This window comes from Miniopterus natalensis, chromosome 14 (assembly GCF_054644295.1).
Source record: "Miniopterus natalensis isolate mMinNat1 chromosome 14, mMinNat1.hap1, whole genome shotgun sequence".
Taxonomy (NCBI): Eukaryota; Metazoa; Chordata; class Mammalia; order Chiroptera; family Miniopteridae; genus Miniopterus; species Miniopterus natalensis.
This window is the reverse complement of record NC_142094.1, coordinates 41816133-41828528: the sequence shown is the minus strand read 5'-3', so window position 1 is coordinate 41828528 and position 12396 is coordinate 41816133. Positions and strand designations below refer to the sequence as shown.

General features: G+C 43.1%; 1 protein-coding gene across 2 annotated transcripts in view; it reads right to left on the bottom strand.

Annotated features, from left to right (window-relative positions):
• Nucleotides 1–12396, bottom strand: part of CNNM1 (cyclin and CBS domain divalent metal cation transport mediator 1) — a 48616-nt gene that overhangs the window by 22880 nt on the left and 13340 nt on the right. For both annotated transcript variants that reach the window (XM_016219856.2, XM_087824158.1), the window contains exon 2: nt 2916–3059. In XM_016219856.2, coding sequence (XP_016075342.2) covers nt 2916–3059 — 144 coding nt within the window. The remainder of the gene's footprint in view (nt 1–2915; nt 3060–12396) is intronic.

Genomic DNA, 12396 nt, shown 5'->3' with positions numbered 1-12396 from the left:
GTAGGTGACATTACAATACCTCTCCCAGGGAGTGGAAGGATGTTGATAAGGGGGAGAAGGTGGGACATGCTATAATTATCTCAGTGTTATTTACACTTAGGTGGTACATGGTGGAAAAGAGGAAAGGCTGGCCTGGGCCTCCCAAGGTCAAGGTTCTTGAGCTGGTTCCCCTACTTATGAGCTCCCCTACTTATGAGCTGTGCTCTAAGCATCCGAATATTTGTTTGTTTTAATCTATGCAATGGGGTTAATAATTAATAATTCTTCTACTCATCGTGTGCACTAATTATGAGACTCCAACCAGAAACCATCTGTGAAATACTTAGAAAAAAGCATTCAAACATCAGGGACTTGCATTCTCAGCATCGAGGGGTTTGGGAGTCCCAGGGGGTTTCTGCCTCTGCTCCTCTTCTGTCCCCAGAGCTGGGCTCACCTGGTCTCTTCCTGCTAATTTTAAACACGCTCTGAGCAGAACTGGAGGCATGCCACCCAAGAGGGCGAGCGGTCACCTCCTCTTCCCATTCACAATTCTCCAGCATCAACTTGGCCCCTCGGGGGAGAAATAAAGGGAAGAGGGAAGGAGAGGAAATGGGAGCAGCCCTATAACTTACAAAGACACGTTCTCTGGGCAGGGGCCTCAGGCGGCACCTGGAGGAACTCCAGAGAGCCTATGTTTATTGTTTGAGAGAATTTGCTTTTTCCAATTTATTTTTTTCTCCCCCTTTTTAAAGTTTGTCTTAGGAAATATTTTGGGGGGGAAAAAGGAAATGTTTTCTTTGGCCATTTCTGTTTTGTTTTCTCTTAATTTTGAGTAAAATTTGGAAACTTTCAGCCTCTCTTACCTGTGCTAAGGGGAGCAGGAAAAGAGATTCAAGTTTTCTCCAAATTTGGCCTAGAGAAAAACAGGGCTGCAGGGAACTTTCAGTGCAGCTGAGCAGGGAAATGAAAAGAATCTGGCTGCCCTTCCTTTTGGGACCATCTCAGCCACACCGATTGGGTCTCCTTCTAGAAGGGAGAGAGTGCCCTTCTCCTGCGCTGCTCTCCGAGGCCCGCCTTGCACTCTGGGCCCCGCTTAGACACTTCTTTTTTATGAGGTTTGCAACAGTGGCGAGATCCAGAGCCAGCTTTCCTGTGGGTCAGGGTCAAGTGAGAAGCAACACAGTACTCCTCCCTCCGCTCCTTGCACTTCTCTGAGCTCTTAAGGAATTGTGCCAGAAGCGTATTTACAAGGGTGGGGAAGCCCTAACCCTCTCTTTTAGAAAGACAATCAACTGCTCAGCAAGGGAGTAGCAAGTACTTATATTAGGCCAGTTCTTTTGCTCTCATTGTGAGCAAACTTCTGATTAGCATGGTGTGTTTGCCTAAACGCCCCTCTCCCCCCTCCTTCGGAGTGCCACAAAACATTTTATCCTGGAGAATCGTTTCTCTGGCCTCCCTCTTATTCCTTTTATTTTAATAGTGAGTGTTTGGAGCATTCAGGTGGCTAAAGCAGACGCCCGAGGAGGAGCTCACTTATTTAGACTGCTATCCCTACTGTGAGCCACTAACACTTTAGTGTGAATGTCTTCACCAATATATCTATGGAGTCCCTGGGGAATTATAAGTCAAGAGCAGTGCGCAGAGGTGGAGAAGGGAGAAGGGAATAGGGGAGGAAGAGGTCAATCCTTATTTGAAGAAGCTGGGCCTGGCCAGGGCATCCCAGCAATACCAGACACTCTGACACGCCTGGTATATTCTGCCAAGACCTGGCCCACCTTTTAGGGTTTGATCTCTTAGTCCAAAGGGAAGGCACTCTTTTTGCACCACTTACTGTCTTATAGTATCAAAGCTTTTTCTACTGGGAGCTAGATTTTGAATGGCTGCTTCTAGCAAACTAAGGACGGGGGTCTGGTATGGGTTACCTGTGGGAAGAAGGGATTGCTTTCCCATGAGGTGAAATTTGGAGGAAACACTTCCTGGCCTAAATCCCATGGGTTTAGATAACACTCCCATTCTAGAGACAGAGCACTGTCTTTGTAACATTTGCAAGCAAAGTTTTGATAAGGCTGAGTAACCAAAAGCTTTCACCATCTGCATGGAGGAGTCCAGATTGTTCCTGAGGGGGAGTGGTTAGCAGGGTGAGGAGACCAGAAAGGAGGGATCAGGGCCAGGAGCCACAGGTAGGGAAGGGAAGGAAGGGGAAACCAGCTGGGAGGACTGAAAAAACATGAAGGAGAAGAGCAACGTGTAAAAAGGGACATTGCAGGTTTGGCTTGGAATGCAGTGTGCAGTCTCAGGCCAGTCTCCACTGCACGTGAGGTTTTGGAGTGAGTAGGCTGTTGAGTGGAACCCCAGGGTGTGCTGGGGTCTTCGCCTAGATGGACAAAGAGACACAACAGGAACAACACAGGGGACAGACACAGGGGCAGAGCTGCCATCTGAGGTATACTTTCTTTCCTTTAGTTCCTTTTTCATCCAAAGGCTAGGTCTCCTTTTCATAGTCTTGGTTCCTGAAGGTTCCCTCCTGGTAAACATTTAGCTAGCACAGCAATTTTCAACCAGTGTGCCACAAGATTTTTTAAAACATGCAATACCTGACTAGTCAGGGGTACTGACCTATTTTCCCTTAGATTATAATAAAAAAATGACAACAGCCAACAGAACAATAGCTGTCTGGTGTGAATGAATCAAAATTATACCTATTTTTTTGTCAGATGGGCAAAAAAAATATATATATATATAATTAGTTTATGTGAGCCATGAGATGAAAAAGGTTGAAAATCTTTGAGCTAGCATGTTCTCAGGGACCTTGCCATGACTGCCCCTGGCATTAGGGGGTCGACACACTTTCACACTGTATATCACACTAAGCCAGCTCTGAGAGTCACAGAGGAAAATAAGATGACCTTGGACAACAGCCAAGGCCATGCACTTACTGTAGAGGTCAGTTTCGTCCAGGATCTCTGACTTGATGATCTCCTCTATGATGTCTTCCAGTGTGACAATGCCCATCACCTCATAGAAGGGGTCTCCTTCTCCTTCATTATTCACCCTCTGGACAATGGCCAGGTGAGATTTTCCTAGAGAACAAATGAAGTCACAGTTAAGCATATGGAACGTTTTCAGAGACCCTTCCTTATGAGAAAATTATAGAAAGCTAATCCCAGGACTGCACCTATCCCAAGACCTCCTTAAAATACGAAGTTTGTGCACAAGCTTATATAAATGCAAACCTTATATTTTTATATCTTTGTTTCTTTTTAGGGAAGTTACCTAATATACAGGGTGGACAAAAGTAGGTTACAGTTGTTTGTATGGGAAAAGATATGCAGGCTTTGATTATTACAATAGCTTTATTAACTCTGTGTCTCACACACTCACAACTATAAACCGACTTTTGCCAACCCTGTAGACAAAGTGAGTTGAAATTTTTTTCTTTTAACTTTCACATATTAGCAAGTACAGTGGGCCTTTGGACAAGGGGAGGGGTTAGGGGCACTGACCACTGCACAGTTGAAAATCTGCGTATAACTTTTGACTCTGTCGTCAGCCCTCTGCATCCGCAGATTCCACCGACTGCGGGTAGAGATAGTGCTGGGAATACGAAAATACTGTGTTTGAGCTGCAGTTGGTTGAATCCACAGATGTGAAAACCATGGATATGAAGGACCAAATATATTTATTGAAAAAAATCCGCATATAAGTGGGCTCATGAAGTTCAAACCAGTGTTGTTCAGGGGTCAACTGTATCTAAGCTAAAGGAAGATGAACAGTTAATTGAAAGACCAAAAACCTGGAGTCAGAAGAATTAGGTTAGAAGCCTTTTCCTCCTCCAACTCCCCCCACCCCGCCCTCCTAATAATCCCAGTTACTATCTGTACAATTGACCCTTGTCAAATCATTTGACCTCTATAAGTCTCGATCTTCTCATCTAGAATTAGAGGAAAATATCAGTATGGTGACTTTAAAACATGCCCCACAATTCTTTGATAGGCTTCCCATTGAGAGGTGTGGTCTCTATTCCCTTCCCTTGAGTCTGAGCAGGTTGCAACTGCTTTAATCAACAGAGAACAGGGAAGCGTCTGCCATGAGACTTCTGAGGCTAGGTCATAAAAGGCACGTGGCTTCTGCTGCAGAAACACTCTAAGAAGTGTGACGACCACCCTGAGGCCACCGCAGCGAAGAAGCCATGTGTAGGTGTTTAGGTGACAGCCCCAGCTGAGCCCAGCCTTCCAGCCATCCCATCAAAGTGCCTGCCAGGTTAGCAAAGAAGCCATGTGGATCTGCAATCTCAGTTGATTCAGCTCTACCCTCTAAAGTCCTCCAAATCCATTCAAGTTGTCTCCAGCTGCTGGCACGGACATCGCAAGGCAGAGATAAGCAATTCCCGCTGTACCCTGTCTGAATTTCTGATTCACAGAATCTGTGAACATAATAAAATGTACCCATAAGGTGATTATGGAGCTCAAATCACCTAGAGGATGTGTGAAAGCACTCTGCAGATTGTGATATGTCATAGGCAGTTCATTTTTATTGCCCAACAGCTGAGCAATAATAGTTAACATTTATTGAGCTCTAACTACATACCAGGCACTATTTAGAGCACTTTACGTGTATTGATTCATTTAATCCTCATAAGAACCCCTGAGACGAGTACCATTATTATCCCCATTTTACAGATGAAAGAACTGAGGCACAGATGGTTAAGTAAAATGCCCAGAGTTACAGAGCCGCTCATAAATGGTAGAGCTGGACTGTATACCCAGGTAACTGGGTTCAGTCCTAACATAGGAACAGAGTCTTACATAACAGTCCTGCTTCACCTTGGTTTGTTTTCATCTGCTGATAAACACATTTCCTAGTCCTGTTTCTAAACTGAAAATCTGGGTGGTTCTTTTCCTTGTCTAAGAGACATTTAAGGAGCAAATCTAGGATACTGACTAGGATGTTATTCTTGAAAAAAAAAAAGGAAGTTTGTGCTTTATCAGTGTTACTTTTTATAAGCTTTTGCTTGGTCATTGCTATCAGATAAGAGGAGTAGTCAGTTTGCTGGAGGCATATTTAACCATTTGAGCTTTCTTGAAGAGCTGGCACATGAGCCGGAACTTGAAGGGCCAGTGGAGCTGGAACGGGAGAAGGACGCTGTGTGAGTGAAGACTTAGTGGACATGGGGGAAACTGAGGAAGTGGACGCAACCTGGGGCACCTGGAGTACTGAATGATTAGGGGACACAGCAGGTACGCAGTTAAAAAGATAGGGAGGAGCCACCTTTTGCAGTCCTGATAATACCAAACTCATGAGTCTGGCTTTGATTGTCTGCACACTAGGGAGCCATGGGGGGTTTTTGAGCAGAGCAGTGGCATGATCAGATCAGTGTGGGAGTAAGTCAAAGGATATGTTGAAGGTGGAGAAGAAATTACAGACCATTATTAAGCCATAAAAATGCCATCTTTTCAGTTATGTGGCTCCTCCCTATCTTTTTAACTGCGTGCCTGCTGTGTCCCCTAATCATTCTGTACTCCAGGCGCCCCAGGTTGCGTCCACTTCCTCAGTTTCCCCTATGTCCACTAAGTCTTCACTCACACAGCTTCCTTCTCCCATTCCAGCTCCACTGGCCCTTCAAGTTCCGGCTCATGTGCCAGCTCCTTAAGAAAGCTTTCCTGGATCTTCCCCATTCTGAATCTGAAGCAGCCTCTCCTTGCCTGTGTTTCTAAGCCCGTGATAACTCCACTAGAGCACTTATCACACAGTTTGCTCCTTCTTAAAACTAGCGATGTGTGTCCTCTACTGGGCCCCGTTTCGTCCTCAGATCATAACTCCTTCAGGACGCGGACTTGGACAGGGTACCTTCCACCTAACAGGCAGCCAGCAAAGCCTGATGAACTGAACAAAGACGGAATAAAAATCCATAGTGGATATAATACATGATATTAAAACCAGACACTAAAACTTTTACTCTTTGTTAAAATACAATGTATTTAAATTAAAATTTAAACTCTGTCTCACTGGTTCTAAAATTATCCTTCTTTGAAACAACTGTATCCTATCCAACTGAACTGAAGGGTTTTATAGCTTGACTTAGATTATGTTATTAGAATGTGCTTAATTTAAAGTTGTTTTTCCCAACACAGTGTTTACACTTATGACACCAGTTTGCACTTTTCTGCTAACATGTGCTAGCAGGTGACAAAACAAATGACTGCTATAGAGGAAAGACTTGAAAAAGTGATTTCTTCAAATTATTTTCTATAATTAGGTAATTTTTGTAATGTGGAGCCCAGAATATATATATAATACAGCTATACTTCCTACCATTAAGATATTAGTTTATATGGGATTAAATAAATGAACATTTTATACTGTTTCATACAAAATACCATAACTTCCATGTGAAAATCTACCATTGGTCTATACTTTATAAGGTCAATTTGAGGAAACACTATATGATCATTAGGGAATAGAGATTTTAAGTCCTAATTATATAATATCAAGACAATGCACTTATGTAATCTATTTAGAAACATTTTATAATACATAACCAGCCATTAAGATTCCCTCAAGTGCCTGTAAAGATCTACAAACAAATGAAGAAGTCATTCTTTCTTGGGTACAGACTGGAACAGGAATCAGCAATCACATAACCCTGTTCTGAGCTTACACTCACCCGTACCTGAGGTCCTTCCTCTCTCAAAAAGGTTGGCCTCTGAGAGACCTATGTCCCTGAACCCCTCCTCTTCCTGGGCCCCAGAAGTAACGGGAATGGCCCCAAGTGAAGACAATCTTGAGACATGGAAAAGTCAGTCCCTCCTTCCTGCCACGCCACTTTGAATATACCTTTCTATTGTCATTTATAATAAGTACAATAATAGATATTATGATTATTGTAACAGTTACTATTTGCTATACACTCTCTAGGGGCCAGGCACAGTGCTAAGCATCCTACACACATTATTTTACCATGTTTCTGTTCTCTGCTCATATGTGATCCCCCCACTATGATGGTAACTCTCTGAGAGGCAACAGCTATGTTCTACTTATCTCTGTTTGCCCCGAATCTAGAATAGCACATGGTATATAGAGAGAACTCCATAGATAATGGGTGGTAACTGGATATCTACATGCAAAAGAACAAAGTTACATGCCTACATCACACTGTACACAAACAGTAATTTGAAATGGACCACATGCCTAAATGTAAGAGTGAAAACTATAAAGCTCTTAGAGAAAAACATAGGAGTAAGTCTTTGTGACCCTGGAGTAGGAAATGGTTTTTTAGATAAGACACCAAAAGCACAAGAAACCAAAGAAAAAATATATACAAACAGAACTTCATCAAAATTAAAAGGGACTCCATCAAAAGAAAGTGAAAGACAACTTACAGAATGGGAGAAAATATTTGCAAATCATGTATCTGATAGGGAGCTTGTATCGAGAATGTATACAGAAAATTTACAACTAATAAAAATACAACTCAATCAAAAAAGGGGTAAAGAATGCAAATAAACATTTATCTAAGAAGATATACAACCGGACAATAAGCAATAAATATTGATGAGGAAGTGGCTTAAATTTCGGCTATTCCCCTCTTCTGCCCTTCTGTGAGGTTCTGTAATGGGAACTATGCTCTTTCTGGTTGAGCTGTCCCTTTATAGACTAACAGAATTTTTCAAGTGCCTTTTCACGACTATTAGTCCATTAATTTCAGTTTCCTTTCAACTTACTAGAAAAGCAGGATGCTTGTGGATTAATTTTAGCTAACAACGGCGACAATCATCAACATTTATACAGAACCTCACAATTTGTTAAGCATCTCTGGAGAACTTAGTTAGAAATGCAAATTCTCAGGCGTCACCCCAGACCTTGTACATCAGGATCTCGGGGTTCTGTCTAGTGATCTGTGGTTTAATAAGCTTTACAACTGGTTCTGAGGCAGGCTAAAGTTTGAAAACCACTGGCTTATGGGTAGACTCTGTGGCACCCTGGTTATTTGCTGATGACCTATTTATTAAATGAGAAAGAGAAACAAGCACTGAAATGTCTAGTTAAATCCTGGTCCCTTTGGTAAACTTGGTTTAAGTCACAAGATGCTAAGTACTCATGAAAAGACAGAGAAGAACCTCCTGGAACAGGAGTGTTGCAGTGACCAGCTGTTGCAAGCTCTCTCGCATATGATGTGGTAGTTAAAGTATTCTGTTGAAATATACCATGAAATATACCATGAAATATACCATTCTCTCTATATACCATGTGCTATTCTAGATTCGGGGAAGAGAATGGTCGGTGACTGTTTAATACTAAGTTTGGAAAGGAGTTTCTTTTGGTTTTTATACCAACCACCTCCAAGACAAACTTGAGGTACTGCATTATCTGTTAGGCTCTTGGTGTGTCTGAGGTCAATAAAATTTCCTACTACTGAACATCAAACTGGATTTTTCTGTTGCCCCCCAAATCCAAAGGGTGCTCTATCTCACTACCACCTGGCATCAACATAGATACCCAAACTATAGGTCGGATTTCTTTTTCTTCTTTTTTAAAAATGATTTTATTGATTTTTTTTTTTTAGAGAGAGAGAGAGGAAGAGGGGGAGAGAGAAACATTGATGAGAGAGAAATATCAATTGGCTGCTTCCTGCACACCCCCTACTGGGGATTGAGCTCACAACCCGGGCATGTGCCCTGATAGTTTTCAGATGTTGCTTTTAAAGCAGTGGTTCTCAACTGGGGCAGTCTTTGTTTCCCAGGGATATTTGGCAATATCTGAGACAATCTGGGTTGTCAAAACGTGGGGTGGGGGATGCAAATGATATCTGGTGAGTAGGGGCCAGGGATGCACCTAAACATCCTTCAGTGCCCATGACAGCCTCATAACAAGGGATGTCAATAGTGTTGAGGCTGGAAACCTTGCTTTAAAGAGACAGAAAGTTAGGGAGAGGCAGAAACAACGCAACTGCATTTTGTTATTTAAAGAAATTGAAACATGTTCTGAAGGGTTTTTAATAATTATAGCCTCTAGATAGCTTAGGCAGGTCCACAGAGAAGAGCTTCCAAGGACTCTATTAGTATATCTCCTAAGTCTTGAACAAAAAAAGCAAATAATCAATTTGCTTCCTCTCTTTCCAAAATAGCTACAGCACTTTTTTTTTTTGGTAAGGTAAAGTGTTCCCAAGATAAAATACAGGAGCTTGGAAGAAAATGTATTGCTTAGAAATAGAGAATTAAGGAAAGCAGAGGTCATTTTATGGTTTTATGGTTTCTGCTTCATTTATGACCTTCACCTTGTAAAATTCAGTGGCTTTTTATTCTCCCTGGTGTCCCTGCAGCATCTTTTATTCATTTGGTAGAAAGTACCGAGGGCCTCTTCTTTCGTTCCTTGGCCTTGGTGACCCTCTACCACTTGAAGTGTGTTCCTAGGAGGAGCATTGACCATCACCAGGGCACTTGTTCAAAATGCAGATTCTTGGGTCTACCCCTGAGCTACAGAGTCAGGATCCTGGGTGGTGAATGGGACACATACAGCTGTTTTAATGATATCTCAGGTGGTTTGTATATGCCCTAAAGCATGAGAGGCACTGCTCTTGACACTTGCTACCAGAGGAACTGGCATCACCTGGGAGCCTGTGACAGATGTAGAAGTTCGGCTTCCGCCCCAGCAGTCTGAGTCAGAATCTGCATTTCCTCAGGATCTCCAAGTAGTTAATTCTCATGCACATCTGAGCATGAGAACTGGTCAAGACCGCCCTGGTTTTCTTCCCACCCTTATTTATGACTGAGAGTCTTCTCTTTCCATTTGGATGCCTCTACTTTATCCTCACTTAAAGATAAATATGTCTCAACAATTCTCAGTGATTCTCAACCCTAGTTGCATGTGGGAATCACTGTGAAACTTTAAAACCTATAGCTACGTGTCTACCCGCAGCAGTTCTGATCTAATTGGTCTGGGGTGTAGTCCAGACACTGGGATGTTTAAAACTTCTTCAGGAGATGCTAATGGGCAGTTGCAGTTAGGAACCTCCGCTCTCTCTGTTCCTCTGTTCTCTCTCTGATAAAGAACCTAGCAGAGCCCATCACTTTAAATATCGCCATTACCTCTTTCCTGAGAACTAAATTTAGATCTTAATATCAGTGTCTATTTTCAACTCTCATCCTGTTTTAGACATTTTGCCTGAGCTGTCCCCTTGTCTCATCAAAATCACTTGTCCAAATAGGAAGATGTGATCTTCAAGACCCACCACCTTGCTCTTCCTTTCTCTTCACTGTAGTAAATGGCACCATCAACTTTCTAGTCACCGAGTCATAACCCAGGAGTCATTTCTAACCTTCTTTTCCTTTGCTCCTATTTAGAAGAAACCCCCACATTCTTCCAATTCATCTTTTCTTCATTCTTTCAACGGTATTTATTGAATGCCTACTACGTGCCAAGCACTTTCTAGGCACCAGAAACGCAGCAACGAACACAATGGACAAAGTAATTTTCCACTGCAGCTGACATTCTAGTAAATGGAGGTGAGACATGATAAGCCAGATAAATATGTAAAATCGATAGCACAGTGCTGGGGGGAGAGCAAAGCAGGGAAGCTCGATGAGGGAATGTGTGGGAGTGAGCGAGCAGGTGTTACAAATTTAGGGACGGGAGGCTGCCAGCGATGAACTCCCTGAGAAGGTGACGTCTGAATAAAGATCTGAAGGCGGTGAGGTAGGGAGCCCCATGGATATCCGGGGACACCTCTGCAGTAGAACAAGATGCAGAGGCCCTGAGTTGGAACTGTAACCAATGTGCTTAAGGACGGCAATGGGGTGAATGCAGAGTGTGGGAGAAGACAATAGGTAAGGGGAGGGGTAGGTGCAGCTATGATCAGACCTGTATGGACTTTGTAAGGACTTTGGCTCTTACTCTGAATGAGATAAAGCCATTATTAGAGGGGTGTGTGTGTGTGTGTGTGTGTGTGTGTTGGCAAAAAAGGTAACATGATCTGACTTATGTTTTAAAAGGGTCCTTCTAGCTATTACGTTAAGAATGGACATAAAGTGGGCAAAGGTGGAAGCAGAGAGACCTCATAGGAAGCTCTGGCACACATTCGAGTGAGAGTGGGCAGTGGCTTGGACTGGGATGGTGGTAGTGAAGTGGTGACAAATTCTCGAGATACGCTGAAAGCAGAGCCTACATGAGGGACTGAATGTGGGAAAGAACTTTGGGCTGAGCAACTGCAAGAGTGGAACTGAAATTTACAGGGTCTGGGAACACTGTGAGAGGTAGGCTCGGCGAACAGGGCGGAAGCCCACTTTGAAACAGGCTTAAGGCTGAGATGCCTTTTAGACCTCCAAGCGGAGATGTCACGTAGCAGCTGGAAATGTAAGTCTCAAGTTGATAATATCTTTGGGAGAATGAATGAAATAACCAAGGGAGTGAGAGTAGACAAAGGGATCCATGTCTGAGTCCTGGGGAACACTCAACATGCAGAGGTCATAAAAGTGCAACATTAATGCAACAAATACTTGCGCACCTGAGGCAGGCAGGCCTTGTTCCAGCCATGAGGCTGTATCTGTGAATGTGAGTAAAGGAGACTGAGAAGGAGCATCCAGAAGGTAACGGTGTCTCAGAGATTTTTTCACCCTCTTCCAATCGCAAGTGTATGTAGTCCTTAATTTCTACATCCTCACAGCATCCTGGCCAACGATACCAATATCCTAGCCCATCTTCCTTATGGTTTTTCCAGCTCTAATCCATCCTATCCATTGAAACCAGATTGCCCCCAAACACTGCATTTATGAGGTTATTCCCCATCTCAATAACATGTTCCAGTTACTAGGAAGGATCATTTCTGAAGTCTTCTTGTTGCCACTAAAGGCCTCTGTAGTTCTCTGGTATACACCTTGCTTTCTTTCCCACTACTCTGTCAAAATGCACCGTGCTTATTCCCCAGTCAAAAAATAACTGGTTTAAGGATGCTCAGCTAATAAATGGTAGAGCCAATATTTGAATTCAGGGAATTAAGTAGGACCCACTCTAGCTGGGGTTTGTGGAAAACATCAAGACACACTAAACAAAACTAGATACTTTGACCCCAGGCCTCTCAGACTCAGAACTGGTCTTGGAGACTGCCAGAGGGGCCAGCTAAACATAACCACGATCTGTGCTTAAAAGTCACCAAGATCGCCCAGCCAGGCGTGGCTCAGCGGCTGAGCATCGACCTAGGATCCAGGCGATCGGGGTTCGATTCCCGGTTAGGGCACATGCCCGGATTGTGGGCTCAATCAATGACTCTCTCATCATTGATGTTTCTATCTCTCTCTCCCTCTCCTTTCCTCTCTCTGAAATCAATAAAGATATATTTTTAAAAAAAAAAATCACCAAGATTACCTAGAATCTGGCTAAGCTTTGGTTGATGGACATATTCTTAGGCCACGAACCAACCTCAGA